The following is a 19348-nucleotide window of genomic DNA, read 5'->3' as shown; positions in this document are numbered from 1 at the left end:
CAGACTCAAAGAAGTTCAACAATTTTCCTTAAGGATTAGAGCTGTGATTAAAACACAAGACTACTGAGAACTCTTTTTACTGTGAGATGTTGCCACTCATTTTAGAACACCCTTTATGCCTTATTATATTATATCATTATATGTGAATACTGTGCAAAGAGTTTGGTGGGTGTGTTATTTTCAATGATCTGATTGGTGACAGAAATTATGTTCTTAGGCCAGAAGGCCTCCAGTTATACATAAAGTTAGAACATAATGAAGTAACTCTACCCTAAGGGAACCCAAAATACACGCTAATAATTCAAAAGGAAAATGTCCTCATCATGGAAGTTAGATGGCCTCCAAAACAATTACCTAATCAGAGAGCATTCACCTGGTGACCCAGAGGGTAACTTACATTTCTGGGAGATGGAAAGAACAGCAGGGACAAATGGTAGCTTCTTCTCCCGGCAAACACTGCATGGTGTTCTGACTTTGGAGATCATGTTCCTGATCTCTTTTAGATAGTTCAAATTCTCCTTCATGCTTAGCAGAGACATAATTGTGCAAGGCAATTTCTACACATAAATTACCAAATGATTCATCATCATTGATAGACCCTGACAAAAATCTTAAAAACCAGTGAACCAGAAAGCTACATCTCCTCCATTTGATAAGTAATAAAATAGTCACTGAATGCAATACAAAAGACTACCTTAGATGTCAATGGAGAACTAGTACTAGTGTCCTCCTAAAATTGGGACATCCAAGTTTTGGGGTATATGTACCCACTGTTTAGGTGCCAAATACTATAGTTTCTGGGTAGAGTTTGGCTACAGGAGAAAACCAGATCTTCTGGTAGCACTGACAAGGTAGGTGCAGCCATAAAGAACTTGACTTTTGATTCCATAAAGAACTTGACTTTTGATTCCATTGTCTCTGCCAGGGCAGGTGGTTTGGTAGAAGTATGGAATCCTGCCAGACAGGCTCCAACTCAAACTTCCCTTTAGAAAACAAAACAATAAAAATGGAAACAAAATGCCAAATCCTGTTCCATACCTTTGCTGCAAAAACTAGGGCATTTCATATAATAATATTAATTTAGTTCCAGTACACATCAACTCAGGAGACATCAGATTATAATAATGAAGAGTTGCAGGCTCTTCCCTTCAGTTCAATTCCCTGTTCCCCTATATAAACTAAAGGGATATTCTTGTATTTCAGTGAATTTTACCCATATATTCTTAGTGTAAAAAAAAAAAACCCAAAACTATAATCTAATGTCTGCATTGGAGTAACACGGGGAAGTTAGTTTAACACTGCTGAGTGGAATAAAAACCTCTGTCAAATCCTGCCTAACCTATACCTCCTGACTTACCTTTCTAGAACAAACTAGTGCATTTAAAATTTTGTGAGAATGGGCAGTTGATGATTCCTTCAAAGAAACTGTCTTCCTCTAAAAACCTATAGAGCATATTCGTTTAGAACAGAGTAAAAACATAAAGGATTGTTTTTGGTGGCAAAGATAGACAACTGACATTTTTACCAGGTTTGTCTTCAGGACAAGCCTTTGTGATTGATGATGTAGGCTCCTAACCACAAGGACACCACAAGAAGTTTCTGAGGAAGAGTGCTCAAAGAATCCTTGTTGGGGCACTGGAGCTGCCACTATTGGAAACTGTGAGCATTTTTGGTGTTCCTGGAATTCTATTTCCAACCACTACTTTGTGGTTGCAATGAAGGGACAGAAGAGATTGGAAGTCTCCTAGACCAAATACTCTCTTCTGTTCATAACCACAGAGCCAAGATTAAAATAACAAGAATGTACTTTGCCCAGGGCATAATTCTGCCTAAATCTGTCCTATCCATCACTTTATTTTTTTCTAATTCTTGTTTTTGTTGTTGTTAATCTGCTTTAGGAAGGAAAGTCAGATAATTTATAACTGGATTCCAGAAAAGCTTGGAAAAATTCATAGACTCAGAGGATATTTAAGAAGGAGCCCTTCAGTCGGTTGAGCATCCAACTCTTGATTTCGGCTTCGGTCATGATCCTAGGGTCATGGGATCGAGTCCTGCATCAGCTCCTCACTGAGTGTGGAGCCTGCTTAGGCTCTCTCTCCCTCTGCCCCTATCCCCCACTCACACTCTCACTCTTTTTCTCTAAAAGAAGGAGGAGGAGGAGGAGCTGCCATAATGTCTTAGAACAACAGCCTATAAATGTCCCAATTGCAAGAACCAAAATATTAAATCAATCATTGCTCTGACCCAGAAAATAATTTCTTAAAGTTACAGTGTTAATTCTCCCTAGTATTTAACATGGTTGTGCCAAACAGTTTAAATCCAGAAGTAAGTTCCTCCTTCATTTACCTGCCAAGACCTGAGTTCAGGCCCTCAGGGTGCTGAGGTTTTCCTTTGTGAGAGAAAATGACATCATCAACACCTCGGAGACAGCAGAGAATGCAGGGAATGTGGCTCCCAACATTGGTGATATCATCAACTGCCCTGGGAGAAACCCCAAATTCCCAAGAGTTGAAGTGTTGAAGGTTAAAAAAGATTTTTGTTGTTGTTGTTTCAAGTTTGCCAACAAATGTTCACGTTTCCCAATATCAGGTTTTAAAAGGGCAGGTGGAGTAAGAGTCTCTCTTCCAGTAAGAACCTCAAGAACCAAATACAGGAATTAAGTCCAGATAGAGCTATTCAACTCATTTGTATCTTACTGGGGCACATCCAACCAAGGAAGAATACAGATTTAGTTATATTAGGCTCTCTCCCAAGTCTGAGATGAGTATATTCTTTGGGGGATGTGCTAATGTTGCAAGTTTGCATTCAAAATAAATTCGAGGCATTCACATAATCCCCCAGTCTCCTCCAAACTTTCTTTGATGTCCAACAACTAAGGACAAGGATCTTTGATTATAAAACAATTTCTTTGGTTGGAAGAAAATTCTTTGCAGGGCGTGAACAGCAGGAGAAAGAAAAGATTTTTCTGAAGTGCAAACTAGTTGGAAACCCCCTGGGGAAAGAATCTGATTCCCAGTCTTTGAGAGGACTGGGCCTGCCTGTACAAGCTGCCTCTGCTGCAGGCCTCTAAGAAGGCGCTTTTGTGTCTACTGTATGGCCCTCAGTAACAGCACCACAGCCCTTCTCTTCTTTTTTTGCCAGCGGAAGTTTTCCAACTCTGAGGATGTACAATGCAGAAAGTCACGGTTTAATAACAAGGCATAGTTACTAATCAGATGGCCCCATTTCCACTCCTCCCAGATGCCTCCAGATGCTTGTATACTAGAGCTCTATCCCACAGCCCCACACATGGACACCTACCAGCTGCTCTGAAAGTCTTATTTCTAGTGTAATTATTTAGCTTATCTCCAATAATTCAACTTTACCAAATATTTTTTAAATTTTTTTAAATGTTTTTATTTATTTTTGAGACAGAAAGAGACAGAGCATGAGCGGGGAAGGGGCAGAGAGAGAAGGAGACACAGAATCTGAAGCAGGCTCCAGGCTCCAAGCGGTCAGCACAGAGCTCGACGCGGGGCTCGAACTCACAGATCAGATCATGACCTGAGCTGAAGTCGGACGCTTAACCGACTGAGCCACCCAGGCGCGCCCCCCCCCCCACCAAATATTTTAGAATCAGATGCATCATCCTCCTTTACTACTATGGTCCAGACTGGCTCTAGGTTATACGTGGCTTTTCCAAGCCTTTCCAAAGGTTCAGATTCACTTAGATGTAGGCTCATGATTGAAGTCAGTGTGGTTTGATCACTGAGACACCTTGATGAAGAATTTAGAATAAGGGTCCTCAATCCACAACAGATATTTTAAAATCTAAATCTCCAGAGAAAAATTCCTTTGTGTGTGTGTAACTGAATGTAAAGACAGTATAGGACCAGAGGACCCAGAGTGCACCTGAGTCTGACACTTCGTTTTGCTACCAATCTGTTGTGTGATTTTAAGGAATTTGGTCAGATTTTTGTACCACCTGCAAAACAAATTTTATCTCAGGGAAGAGAAATCAATAAGCAAGTTACATGTCTCTTTAATACAATAAGTCTATTTCTAAACTAAACATAAACTCTCAATGTTTAGAGCTGGAAAGGATCTTAAAGATTATTTACTTACCCGACCAACCATACCCCAACAGATGATAGGTTTCACAACTTACTCTTATTTTTTAAATGGTCATGAGGCACCTAGGGACTTTGCATAGTTACAAAGGGGACAATTACACTCCACATAATCTCCAATGATCAAAATATATGATGTATAACCATACAGTTTACTAACTTCAGAGCAGGTAATAACCTGTTGCTGCTGTCATAGCAGATATGTACATTCTTCTAGAGTTAAGTGTCTATATTCCTCATATTATACTAAAATCACAACACATTTTAGAGAATGGAAATAACAGATACAGAGGACTAAAGTCAATGATTTTTTAATATCTTGGTATGATGAATAAATTTTGCTGGGGGTGCCTGGTTGGCTTAGTCGGTTAAGTGTCCAACTTTGGCTCAGTTCATGATTTCGTGGTTTGTGGTTCAAGCCCCACATTGGGCTCTGTGCTGACGGCTCAGAGCCTGGAGCCTGCTTCAGATTCTGTGTCTCCCTCTCTCTCCCCCACTTGCACTCTGTCTCTGTCTCTCTCTCTCAAAAATGAGTAAACGTTATAAAAAATTAGAAATAAATTTTGCTGAATAGAGATGATATTCAAATATTCACCTTTTACATAGTATTTATTTCTTCTTTTATGCAGTTATTAAAGAATTAAAACTGAGCTACTGAGATTCTCCATTCAAACAGAACTAATACGTTGCACTCTGTTTAAAGCTAAATGTTCTGTTTTAATTTCACTACAACTTAACAGAAACTTCTTGTACATTTTAGAAAGACAGTTTGCAACTTGAGAAGAAAACCATGGTGTTTAGTTCAACTAACTAAAGAAAATGTAGCATTTCTAAAGAAAATGCTACAGATGAGTATTATACATACAGGAATATTTACACAGACAATATTATAACCTATATTTAACTGATAACAGTAAAATTAGAAGGTATGATTGTTTGGGTTGTACTTGTCCTCTAGCTTTAAGCCACTTGAAGTTGTCTGGGTTAAAATTTTGTGTTTTTTGTTTGTTTTTCCTTTGGTCCTAGGGGACTGTGAAACAGAACTACCACAGTCATTTGAAAGACTCCTGAAAGAATGAAAATCAGCACTCTAGAGCATCTATGCCTGAGCCTCTTGCTTGGCATTCATCTCATACTGGCTTCTGCTGTTCTCCCCCGATAGACTAGGCTAGGGTCCTGTTCTTTGTACTCCTACAGGAACTGCCACAGTGTTTGGTATGCACTAGGAGATCCACATTATAAGACACTGAGAGACTCCAGTGCTGCCTCCAGTCTGGGTACAGTTCTTGGCCTAGATTTCATAAGAAGCCTCCACTGCTTTGAGGAGACAATCCAGGTCAACAGGCCATGTGGTGCACAGTGACTCTACAGCAGAATAAATGACATAAGCACCATGTGAAGTAATGCTAAGTTGTGGTAAGATACTTTATGTTTGTTCACTTATTTTAAAGTATGCCTTCTGGTTGACTAGGGATCAAAGAGGAGAAAGACCCTATGGCAGTTTATAATATCTTCTTAATGGAATGCTCAGGGGAATATCTCTGCCAACATCTGCTTTTTAATCTCCTTGCAATGACCCCCCAAAAAGTTTAAAATAAATAAATAAATAAGGTTTGCTAAAAATGCTGGCCAGTAAGATATGGCAGTAGATTGGCAGCTCCTTGGCAAACTACTAATCTGAGTCTATTTCTTCATCTGTAAAATCAAATGATTGGATTAGGTGTTTTTCTAGCTTGAAATTTGCTGGTTATATTTTATAAATGGAATAGGCTGCCCTTCTGCCCTTCCCCTCTCCAAACTGTATTTTACCCTAGGTATGGAAAACTGAATAGGACTTAATTCTAGTGCAAGTCCAAAGAAGTATTTCACCAAGTTTAAAAAAAACTGGCCACAGAATTGTAAAGTCAGATACCTATATGGTTCTAGATAGAAGATACAAAAATTAAAGGACCTAAAACCTGAATCATGTAAAATATTTTTCTGAGTGGCTAATTCACAAGACTGTACACAAACTGTACTTTTTAGGGAAAAAAGAATGGGTATCCATAATCAGTTTTTAGGAACTAGCAAGATAAATAGGCGTAAAACATAAGGCCTTCAGTCTCATCCAAATTATTCTACAGAAATAACAATAGCAACAGTGTTTCTCAATTATCATATATTTAAATATGCATAATAGTAACCTTTTGATATATAAGCATGCACGAAATTGACAGGCATATGCTAACTGAATATGCTACTTAAATTACAGTTATATTATGGTTGATTTCCATCATAACAGAAGTATCCTAGATTTAAAAAAAAAACAGACAGTGGTCTTGAAGATAGTTATATTGCTGTCTTAACTACCACTGCTTCAAAATCCAGGGATTTGATTTTTTTTTTTTTTTTTTTTTTTTTAGTGAGAGACAGAGAAAGAGAGCATGAGCGGGGAAGGGGCAGAGAGAGAGAGAGAGAGAGAGAGAGAGAGAGAGAGAGAATCCCAAGCAGGCTCTATGCTGCCAGCATCGAGCCCAATGCGGGACTTGAACCTGCAAACTGTGAGATCATGACCTGAGCTGAAATCAAGAGTGGGACGCTTAACCAACTGAGCTACCCAAGCTGCCTTTAGGAATTAGAATTTCTAAAGAATCTAATTTCCTATCTCCAAGGAAAATGTGAGCCTTGTGTTTATAATTCTCAGGGGAAAAAAAACCCTCTAACTTAAATCATTTTTATTATTTTGGTGTTCCTGAATTTGCATATTAAACACAAACTCTTACTAAAAAGTATCAAAACAAAATGTATTCATGAACTGTAATGTTTAGAGCCCAGACAAAAATTAGAGTATATAAAGTAACTTAGCAAGAATAAACCTTTTTAAAAAAGATTCAAAGGTTTCCATTATAGCAAATTTTAAGGGCTCAAAGAATTCTACCCTAGGGGAGAAGTGAAGCTTAAAGGATAGAAACCAAAAAAATAGAAAGTAACCAAAGTTAGTGTTACAGCCTGTTTTTTGAATTTAGTAATCAAACAGGCACATACAGCTACAATTGTTCTACCTACATCAAAACAAATCAGTAAAATATCCTTTATTCTTATGGACCTTTTAGTGAAACCACCATGATGAAAGGGTTGTAAGCATTTCTTGAATTGATGGAGTTTCACTTAATATTTGGAAAGCACAATTCCTTCACTAAATAAACATGAGCAGATCTTTCTCACATGCCAGTTTTTACATCTGAGGTAATCTTAGGCCAACCTTCTTATAACTGCCTAATAATATTGTTGTCTGTTTGACTTCAAGTAATATATACAAATACTTTTTTTAGTGTTTATTTATTTTTGAGAGAGAGGGAGAGAGAGAGGAGTGGGGGAGGGGCAAAGGGAGAGAGGAGGACAGAGGATCTGAAGCAGGCTGTCAGCTCAATGCGGGGCTTGAACCCACGAACCGCAATACCATGACCCGAGGCACAGTCACACACTTAACCAACTGAGCCACCCAAGCGCCCTATAAATACTTTTTAAATTAAGTAAACTGAGGGTAAATTAGTTTTGAGAATTTGATATCATTTCTTGAAATAATAGGGATTATTCTAGGATAGCAGCCATTAATCTGGAGTCCTTAGATCCCTACATCTCAAAGATTCAACTCACTGAGATTTTATGCAAAATTATATGTTCAAATACATGTAGTCAGCAATTTTTCTCAAATCCTCAAAGGGGTCTGTGGCACCAAAAAAGGATAAAGAATCACTGTGTTAGGGGTAGCTCAAAACCAGAATTGGGAATCACAAGCTTAAGGACTAAGAAGGTGAGGTCCTTTGGATATATACCAATATCTGATAATCACAGATTTAAAGTCAATATCTCAATAAATCTTTCTTGGAAAATCAGAATTTCCTAAAAAGCAGATGTTGAGCTATCTATTAAATCAAATAAATGTTGTGTAAAAATGCTGTGTAAAGGAGCACCGCAAATGTATTGATTATAGCCATGTTTACAATTTGGAAGAGGCAATCAAGGAGCTACTATGCTGTCTATAAGTCAGAGTGAAGGAATAGAGCATGTTCTTTCAAACGCAAAGCACTCAAAATAATTGACCTCACAGTATACTTAGAAATGTGATGACATAATAAATCTGTTTTATCCTAAAGTTATCTCCCAGCTATTAGAGTTACTTAGCACCACCATCATGTTCTTTACATTTATTCAATAAATGTTTATTGAGTACCTATTATGTCTAAGGCACTAAGTATACTAAGGCATTACTCCCAAGAATATAGCTCTGAACTAAGAAGACAAAAATCCCTACTTTCACAGAGCTCATATTTCACTGAGGGGGCAGAGACAAGTACAAAAGTAAAATACTACAATATGTTACATGGCAATAAGTTCATAAAGAAAAACAAAGCAGAGAAGGAGAATATGAGCCCCAGAGGGAATAGGAAGAGCCCTTCAGAATAGGACGGTCTAGGAAGACCTCACTGAGAAGGTGACATATTTGACACTTGGGGGGTGACATTTGAGAGACTAAGAGAAGAAAATACCTGGGGCATAAATCCCATAAGTGGGACTGGCATGTGGAAAGGCCCCGAGGTGGGAGTATGCCTGGTTTAACTGAAGGACAGCAAGGAGGTCAGAGCGATGAGAACTGAGTGAGGGCAGAAGAAGCAAAACATCAGAATGCCAGGTCAGATCCTGATGAGCCTTACAAGTCGTTGCAAAGACTTTGACTTTTACCGTAATAACAATGCTGAAAAGAACAATGAATGCAGGTTAGAGCAGTGGCTCATAGGGCTTTTTGAGGCATAAAGTTGGCAAATTGCTTCACCAATAGTTTTTTGACTGAATTATCACACTGAGCAACATAGGCTCAAATAGAGTAGATATTTCACTCTTTGACAATATTTTAGCTTTTTAGGATTGCCACTCTGCAGAATTGATCCCAGAGAAATCCATATCCTTGGATACCTTAAAAATTGGATTACTCCTTTATCTCCTGCAAAGCAGATTGGGCCCATCTCTGTGCAACTTTGTTCTTGGATAATTTATTTGCTTTCTCTCCTCCATTACGTTTCCTTTTCTGTAAAATGGAGTATATATCACCTATTCTTATTTGGCTTGCAGGTATTTGTGAATCATTTTAAGCTTCTTGGAAGAAAACTACTATATAAATTCAATGGAACATCATTACTACACTCTTCTCTAACAATACCCTGTACTACCAATTCTGGTTCCTAACAGGACATTTATAATAGTACAGCACTCATTTATAACATCTTTTTCCTCTACTGTACTTAGCAATTTAAAGGGAAAAAAAGTACCAAAAAGTTCCAACATTTTCCAATGAATAAAATGTAAAGGGCCTTCTATTAAAAACAAAAACAAACAGGGACATCTGGGTGGCTCAGTTGGTTGAGCGTCCGACTTCGGCTCAGGTCATGATCTCACGGCTTCTGAGTTCAAGCTCCTAATCAGGCTCTGTGCTGACAGCTCAGAGCCTGAAGCCTGCTTCAGAATCCCCTCTCTCTCTGCCCTTCCCCTGCTCACGCTCTGTCTCTCTCTCTCAAAAATAAACATTAAAAAAATTTTTTTAAACAAAAAAACAAAACCATGAGCTCCAGAAATGTCTTTAATACCGTATAAAAAGTAAACTTTGGGCATGCTTCGGTGGCTCAGTCAGTTGAGCATCCAACTTTGGCTCAGGTCATGATCTCATGATTCATGAATTTGAACGCTGTGTCAGGCTCTGTGCTGACATCTCGGAGCCTGGAGCCTGCTTTAGATTCTGTCTCCCTCTCTCTCTGCCCCTCCCCGACTCGTGCTCTGTCTCTCTATCAAAAATAAATAAACATTAAAAAAATTTTTAAATTAAAAACAAAGGTAGATACTGATTAAGTAAACATTCTTTGGGTGCCTGGGTGGCTCAGTCGGTTGAGTGTCTGGCTGTTAATTTCAGCTCAGGTCATGATCTCGCAGTTCATGTTATTGAGCCCCATGTCAGGTTCTGTGCTGACAGCATGGAGCCTGCTTAGAATTCTGTCTCCCTCTCTCTCATCTGTCTCCCTTCCTCTGCTCATGTTCTCTCTCTCTCTCTCTCTCTCTCTCTCTCTCAAAATAAACAAATAAACATGAAAAAAATTTAAATAAACATTCTGATTTACAAATATCTTTGCAAATGAAACACAAATGAGAGAAATAGAATGAATACAGAATACAGAGATTCTTAGAAACTAGCAGGATACTGTGTATTCTGGATCAACCTCAGAAACTAGTACTCATCATTTTCATTCCTTTCTAGTCTGGAAATAAATCATTTATACAAAGTCTACACTGCTGTTCTGGTCATCTGTGGCATTCTTTGATGTACAGAATTTTAGAGCAAGAAAAGCTTGGGCTTTCGGGTTCAAGTTCCAACTATGCCACCCTACTAGCCACATAACCTTGGCAGATACTAATATTTGAGCCTCAATTTCCTTATCCATAAAATGTGAAGAATAAAAGTATTGCACTTCTCTCACAAAGTTATTATGAGACTGCAATAAGCTAATACACGCAAACTGAATAGCACGAATTTGCTATGCATTATTATATTTGAATCTCTCAATTTTACAGATGGGGAATCTAAAGCCTAGAAAACTGTAGTAACTATTTTGACCCAAATCACCCAACTACTTAGTGACAGAGCCAGAGCTAAAATCAAATCCCTTGAGCCACAATGTAGTCACTTTGTCAACTACAGTTTGCTAAAGCATCGTCTCACTGGCTTTGGCCAAAACTTTAACTATTAAGATTTCTCTCCCTCCTCAAATAATTTATTTCAGGCCCTGACTACAAATAAAGCAAAAATGCAAAGATAGGATAGCTACTTGTTGACTAATAGGTAAATTAAGGGACAAGCAGAGACACTGTGTATGGGGGAATCTGTCCAGGAGGTGTTCACTGCTAGTGGCCAAATGCCAAATCACCACAACTCCCACTGTAGGGATGAAGCCACAGGACAGTACATTCTAATCTTGATCATAACTTTATCCTACAGCCTAAGAAAATCCAAGACAACCAGCTGAGCAGGAAGAGTGTGATAGTCAAAGAATTGTTGAGCTCTCTTGTGCTATGCTAAAATCATCTTGGTTTTTTTTTTGTTTTTTTGTTTTTTTGTTTTTTTTTTTTGCTTTAAGAAAAAAGATTGAGGGGCACTTGGGTGGCTCAGTCAGTTAAGTGTCTGACTTCAGCCCAGGTCATGGTCTCACGGTTCATGAGTTCGAGCCCCTGTGTCAGGCTCTGTGCTGACAGCTCAGAGCCTGGAGCCTGCTTCGGATTCTGTGTCTCCCTCTCTCTCTGCCCCTCCCCAGCTCATGCTTCCACTCTGCCTCTGTCAAAAATAAATAAACTTAAAAAAATAAAAAATAAAAAAAAAATTTTTAAAAAAAGATTGATTTCAAGTTGGCCCTTCAAATGACATTTATAAATAATGAACAAGAATTGAAAAAGAAAATAGGACTGTAATCATTTACAGAAGAGGTAGCAACACCATTACTAGAAATAATAGAAATAAACCTCAACAAGAGGTAAATAAACCAGAAAACTGGACAATTAGGCCATGCATAAGCTCTAGCACATTTTCCATCTACAATGGTATAAACCAGGAGAAAAGAATATACTCAAATGAAAAATAAAAACGGTAATAAATCATAATCACTATTATCTAGTCCTTTTTATCAGACATAGACAAAGAATTAGGAAATCTAGAAAATTTCCTTGACATGGATTAATTGAGCAAAATGTAAAGAAATGTTAGATTTTCTGAAGCTCTCTGAGAATTCCAGAAACCATGACAAGGTTACTATTTTTTAAAATCATTGTTCTTGTACTTTTACATTTCCCAATGCCTACATCCCCAATCTTACATCCTCAATCTTAAAAAGACCTGACGACATCTTTGAAGACAATCAAACTTAACAGGCAGCTAGAGTAATTCACAGGCAGAAGGATACATAGAATTGTCCAAAATTCCTCAAAGCCAATAGAGAAGACTGTCTTCAGATTTGTGACACCAGGTTACAGCTATCTATCAAGCAAACTAAAGTGCAGCAAAGCACAACTTTAAGAGATATAAACTTCAGTTAAATGGAAGGCTTGGTTAACCACAGTTGAGTAAACCTGAGTTGTAGTGTAATCTGATAAGGAACAAATAGCATGAATGCTAGAATTAGAAACCATGTATCACCACTCTAGAGTTCTTTGAAAGAGTTAATCAAATAGTGGATAAAGAAAAACTGGTGCATATTATTCAAATAGTTGTCTTTGTATTTTTAAAATAAAGTCTCTCATAAGAAGCTATTAAGAAAATTTAGTAGCTATTGTGGATTAAGAATTGGTTAACAGACAATAAACCAAGACCAATGCTGACAGTGTCCAGTGATTAATACTAGACCTGTGTACAAGTTTATTAATGACCTAAAAGAAGCTTACGTGGACAGAAAAAGTGAAGAAAGACTAAAAATTGCCAATGATGCAAACCACCCTATAATAAAGGGTGAAAGGCCTTGCTAAATAATAGATACAATGAAATTCCCTCTTCACAAAGTAAAGAAACAACGTGTAAAGTATACTGATAGGCTCAAAGTTAATAGTTAATAATAATAATAATAATAATAATAATAATAATAATAATAAAAAGATTGGCAGGATTTACCAGAGAAAAAGGGTAGAGCAAGAGAAGATATGATAAAGATTGGTAAAATAATGAATGGCAAAGAGAACACCAGCTAGTCTCTGTTATATACCTTTTCCTTTCTGAATACACAGAAGTTTATGATAATAAAAGGTAACACATTTAAAATAAAAGAGGCACTATTTTATACAGCATATAATTAACCCATTGAACATGCTGCCACAGGACATTAATAAGACACAAAGCTTAGTATGGCTCCCAAAGACCACAGAGATATTAAAATATGGTTCTATAGTAAAACTACTTAGGGTAAAAAATGAAAATGGAACACATACCTCATGCTTTAGGGTATTAACTAGGCAAGGCCAGGAAGTCTCCTTTCCAATTATATTCAAAATTCTTTGTGACTTCAATTTTTAAATATTCCTAATTCCATCCTACAGTGCAAATTACATGTATAGACTCATCCAAAAAGCCTTTGGCCATTTTTCCCAGATACATTATTTTTGCCTGTTTATTTCTCTGAATAGTTAAGCCTTCCATGTCATCCAATTCTTCTTCTACTTAATTTATCCCAGTTTCAAAATATTGCTTAAAAAGTGACCATGAAGAACCACTAAATCATATATGCTAAAATCCATGTTTGGAAAAGAGAGTTCTATACTTTGTTAAATTTTCTCACCTCCTTTAAGTAGACAAAAATTGCAATTCATACAATACTTTGGTTCTGTTCAAATCACAAAATTAAAATCTGAGTTTGGATACTGGAATAAATCATATTTAATAACATTTTAACCTATATCCAAGAGCTACAGCAAGTGTCCTTTCATAAAATGAATTGTAATCAATAAGCAACATAATTTTATGGAATAAGACACTAGAACGCCACAGCAAAAAGGTATAGCCCTTTGGGCTCTATCTTCACCATGGGGAATGGTAATTCATCTATGAAATGCTATGGACCCAGTCAGTTCATAAATTCAACACATAAAGAGTAGGCTATGAATGAATCACAGGCAAAATTCACAGCCTGAAAGCCTAAGAAACTGTGTCTGAAAAGATCTGTGGGTCAATAAAAAATAGATGTTAAATTAAAAATTTTTCAAAAATAAAATTATGTATAGACAAGACCAAAGGAGGCAAGTTTACACCTTGTGTCCATTTTGTAATTCAGTCCTCTCCATTTTGGGCTTAGCTATAGGGTGCTCCACGTGGTATAAAGCCAGCCATAGCATTCAAGCTTGGCTGAATTTTAAAAGTGACACAGTAATCAGATATGCTCCAAGGGCATTCTAGAATTTCAGGGTGCTGCTGACCATTGTAACCTCCTTACAATTGTATGGGTAACAGATGGTAGCTAGACTTATTGTGGTGATCACTTTGTAATGCATACAATATCAAATTATTATGTTGTACACCTGAAACTAATATAATGTTATATATCAATTTTAACTCAATAAAAAAAATATCAACCTCCTCAGTGTTCACTTCAAATTTAAACAGGATATAAAGTATGATCCTCATGTCAATTAAATACAAGTCCGTATATTTAATCTATCAAAAAATAGCGTCCAGAGTACTGGACTTGCAAAGAAAGGTCTTACGTGGATCTAAAATGGCAACGTAACACCAGAGTTAAAAATAAGCAGATGATCTTCTAAAATGTGGAATTTGTATGTTTCTTTTTTAGAATAAGAATTGGCTTTAGAATGCCAATAACGCAATATCCTTAAAAGATGGAACAAACAGCAAACTCAACAGCAGAACCTCTTGTATGGTATTTGGTTTGGGAGACAAAAGAAGAAAGACACATTTCGAACAGATGGAAAGTGAAACATAATAAAGTTATCCTTACCTGCATTAATTTTCCTTCTGCTGGAGTTATTTCAGCAACACCAGCAAAAACACCTTCCAAAGTGAGATTCAGTTTTCCTGTGGGGTCCATTTTCAAGGGGATCACTCTGATAATAGCTTTCTGCTCTGCTGATCTTTCAGACTCCACCGCTGCTGCCAATACCAGTCCTGTACGTCCAAAGCCTGCCTGCAGGGTAGCCATCAGCAGCCAGGGCCAGAGGGCAGCCAGCTGCAGCTGGTGGCCACCACTCATGCTACCAGCTGCAGCAATGCACCTCGGCCATACATACTGCTTCCACTAGCTAATACCAAATGCAGGTTCTCAGATCCAGACAAATATGGAGGAAAAGAGAATTTATGCTTCAGTTTCTGAAAGCCAAGTCGTAGTTTTGGCCCTTCCTTTCTCTAAAGTATATTCCCAAGAACAGGTGTCATTCCTGATCTGGCAGAGAAGAAGGTGTTTTCAGCCCACTTCTGCTGCAGGGATGTCATTTTCTCCCATCTTCACCATGATTAGTAAAGATATCACCACTTCTGTTTGGAATTTCCAACTTTGCTTGAGGTTGAATGTCACATCCTGAATTTTTATTATGTCAGATCACTTGGTGCTGGTCTTCCATATGCATCAAGTTGCTGAGCCACTAAATCCAATGTTAATGAACAAAACAAGGCAAAGTAAACAACTAAAGCCATGCACTGAAGGTGAGAGTGAAACACGCCAGCTCGGAAAATGAAGAGATGGTCCTTTTTAAGCCACAGAACTTGTCAATGGTCATAGGAGGATTTTTGTTTTAATGGAGAAGGAGAGGGTACAATATATTTCAGGCCACACCGTGAGGGATGTCCAAAGATGCTATAACACGTATTCATAAAAGTTTCCACATTAAACTGTATTTTAGGGTAGCCAAAGTTCTAGACCCATTGAATTTATAATACTTTTCATGAACTTAAATATACTATCATTTTTAATGTTCTACCTAAATTTGTCTATAAATTAGATGCTAATTTATATGTCTTCACATATTACAGGATAATCCTGAGTATCACCGCTTTTTCCAACTTTCAAAGTTCGAAGAATATTTGAAAAGTTTAGCTTTCCAATTATTTTTCCCAGTTAAAGTTGATATTTCTATCTTTATTTTCCTTTCTCTGTTAGGGATTCCAGCTTTTATTCTCCTGCTTGAGAATGTCAAGTACTTTGATTTCCCATGAGATGATTTTGGAAACTACTTTATTATCCAGATTTTATAATCTGTAATTTTCTAGGTTCATAAGTAAAACAAAGGACCATTCCTAACACGTTTTCAAATTCCTTGAGGGGGCGGGGAATAAAAGATAGGGGGAGTAGGGAGGTGATTAGTCTACAGGCTCTAAGTAGAACACCCTGAAAAAGTATAAATAAGCCTGAGTAGAGTAGATCTGTGCTATTTCTAGGCACACTTGAGAATTTGGGTCTTTGTACAAACAAAATCTGAGTTCTAAGATATTAAAATGTGCACCCTTAAGTAAATATAAATGCACTTCAACCATAAAGCCCGCCGTGTTCAGAGGTCAAGTTAAAAAGTCTTATAAAGTCTTCAGAAAAAGTGCTGAAAAGCCAAGCAATTGAACATGAACCTGTTACATAGATCCTTTTCTTTTGCTGAGGCAGAGGGAGAAAAATAAGAATTTCAAAAGAAATCTGCAAACCTGTTGCGCTGTCGGGCCCACTGGAATCCACGGGGGTGAAACAAATTCAATTATGCTTTTATAGGTCCTGCTCAAAAAAGGTTTCAACTGCTTAACCAAGTACAGCTCATTCTTCCACCTTCTTACACTGCAACCAAACCAAGTGCCCCACACTGTAGGTAGGTGCCGAGAAATTCCGCAGCCTGAAAAAATAATCCATGCAGGTCAAAGGCAAACATTTACTCCAGGGTTAGAGCTACTGTTCCCAAGACTCTAAAAGCACTTATAAAGGATCCAAAATCATTTCTGAAATCTCCTTTCTAACAAAAGTTCTTTTTCTCCCCGAACAGCATATAAAATGATCAAATCTTGAGAGAGAAAAGGAGCAAAGTAGCAAATACATCAGCAACAATTCACTACCAGGAACACAGAAAATCCCAGAGGGAGAAAGCAGTATCTCTGAATCATGGATGGGCTTGGAAAGTTCGGAAAGATTCGAGTGCTTCCCTTCCAGAAAGACAATTCTGGATCAACTCCCTAGAGGAGGAAGCCTGTGGTTTGTAATTGGTGTTCTAGCTCTGACTCCCTCCCCTGGGACTGCAATCACGCTCTCTACCTGCTGACACAAAGTGAGGGTGGAGCAGCTACAGGCAACCACCCCCCCTCCCGCCCCTCCTCCTCCTGGCTGGCTAGGGCAAGGGCTGGAGTGCGCGCACACTTAACTGAGCCAGACATGTTCTTTTGCTCTCTCCTCTCTCAGCTCCTCTACTCCCTCTATTGAGCCACAGCCAAATTGCATCCAGTTCAATGGGTAAGCAAGCTACCACAGGTAAGTCAGGTTCACTCAAACAGGTATCTAAGCAGATTGCACCCAAGAGAACATAAATGGTGGTATAAAGAAATAAAGAGAACAAAATAATGAAAACGCGGAACATGAAAGAGGGGACACAGGGCTTTGCAAATGTAAGTTCAAAGGGGTTTCTGCTCTTTTGGGGCTTTCCTGTCTATAAGTGGCACAAAGCCAGAATAAAGTCATCCAGTGCTGTAGTGTTTACTGCTGTCTTATGTCTGCTACCCTGGCAGGAACTCTGTCCATTTTATGCATACTTTTTCTTCTGCTTTTACTTACTTTAAATTCAGTATCTCCTTTCTAAAACTGTTCCTGTATGGAGCTTTTAGTCAGGTTGATGTCAGAGGTCTTGAGCCTGTTATTTTCTTCCCACATCTTTGGGAGGTCAGACCTATGCCATCAATGTAAGATTGCAAGTAAGTCTATGTCATAAATGCAACCAAAGGGGCAAAATATATATGATTAATGAGAAGCCTGTAGGCAAAAAGAAAACCCATTTTGGCTAATAACCACATTCATGAATTATATATAACCCTTTTAGTTACCTTGTCATTAGAATGCAAACATTTCTCATATGTGTTTCTAAAATTTGAATTTTCATATTTACCAGATTATATTTGACTGTGGCCAGACATTTTATTTTTGACCTTTTGACAATAATCTTTCCAAATGGTACAAATGTACAACAGTATGAATGTGGTTAACACTACTGAATGTACACTTCAATGTTTTAAATTGTGGTAAGAAGCATATAAGATTTAAAAATGTTTTGATTTTACAAATGAAAGCATACAAATTGATCATCTGTAAAATGTGGATAACAATAATTGCATTGTAGGTTGGTTGTAAAACTTAAATGACATAATACCTCTGAAAGCAAAAAGTATAGGAGCTCTCTTCACCTTGAGCATTTTTTCCCTAGAGAAGGTTTATGGGAACACTTTTGACATTTTAGGCCTAATGACTGACATAGAGCAGAATAAAATAAATTCTTAATTTAGCATGTTTCTTTGTTGCTTGGACCTTAGGAATACAATGCAAGTATAGACCTTTACAGCTCTTTCCAAAAGAATATATCTAATTCTCAATCAAAAAGAATGCAATCTTGCCTTTTGCAACTACGTGGATGGAACTAGAGGGTCTTATGCTAAGCAAAATTAGTCAAAGAAAGACAAATATCATATAACTTCACTCATATGAGGACTTTAAGATACAAAACAGATGAACATAAGGGAAGGGAAGCAAAAATAATATAAAAACAGGGAAGGGGACAAAACAGAAGTCTCTGAAATATGGAGAACAAACAAATATGGAGAACAAACAAATATGGAGGGGTTGTGGGAGGGGGGATGGGCTAAATGGGTAAGGGGCATTAAGGAATCTACTCTTGAAATCATTGTTGCACCATATGCTAACTAACTTGGATGTAAATTTTAAAAATAAATTAAATTTTAAAAAAAGAATATATCTAATTCTTCTAGAGAGAATTTTTTACATCTGTGGTTTTATATTTTTATTTTATGTATGTTGTGTAATAGTATAGCATAAAAAATGCAAAATACACATTACTATATATTTGATATATGCAAAATTATCTTAAACAAAAAGTGACCTACTAATGGACTTTACCTCACCTATTCCTGCTTGAAACTTAGAAAGGAGTTAATAAGAGACTTAAACCTAAGAGTTAATAAACACACTTAGTTGAAAGAAGGAAGAAAATATAGATGTGGTTGCCCTCTCTTGAGGAAACTCCAAGATCTAGGAATGATGAAAATATGTATCATGAACCTGGATATCCACTTAGATACTCAGGATCAAACTAAACAGCCCAATGCACTTTACTTCACTGATACACTGTATTTATTGGGTCACCAGAGCTGACAAACAAGAAAAATTATTCTCTGGCTTATCCCTCAGGTTATCTACTACAACGTCCACAGAGATATCATAAAGATGTCATTACCATGGTAATGAAATGCCATGTCACTAATATTTACTACCTAATCTTACCCGTGAGAAATATCATCCTTCAGGATCTATTTTCACATCTGGATTGACTAAAGTTACTGAAGACATGAGTCCTTTTCCTAAAAAAACAGATTTCTATAAATATGTCCAAGAATTGTCCTTATCCTTAATGGCATTTTAAAGACTCAATCTCCATTCAATCACAAATGAAGAAAAACAAAAAAAGCCAGGACATTTTTT

At 37.3% G+C, this 19348-nt stretch overlaps 1 protein-coding gene across 1 annotated transcript in view; it reads right to left on the bottom strand.

Moving 5' to 3' along the window:
• RNF43 (ring finger protein 43) overlaps positions 1 to 16889 on the bottom strand; it is a 64009-nt gene extending 47120 nt beyond the window's left edge. Inside the window, exon 1 of the mRNA XM_025917849.2 lies at positions 14621 to 16889. Coding sequence (XP_025773634.1) covers positions 14621 to 14872 — 252 coding nt within the window. The 5' untranslated portion in view covers positions 14873 to 16889. The remainder of the gene's footprint in view (positions 1 to 14620) is intronic.
• Positions 16890 to 19348: the final 2459 nt, after the last annotated feature.

This window comes from Puma concolor, chromosome E1 (assembly GCF_028749965.1).
Source record: "Puma concolor isolate L17-30 chromosome E1, mPumCon1.1.hap2, whole genome shotgun sequence".
Taxonomy (NCBI): Eukaryota; Metazoa; Chordata; class Mammalia; order Carnivora; family Felidae; genus Puma; species Puma concolor.
This window is presented reverse-complemented; position numbering and strand designations above follow the sequence as displayed.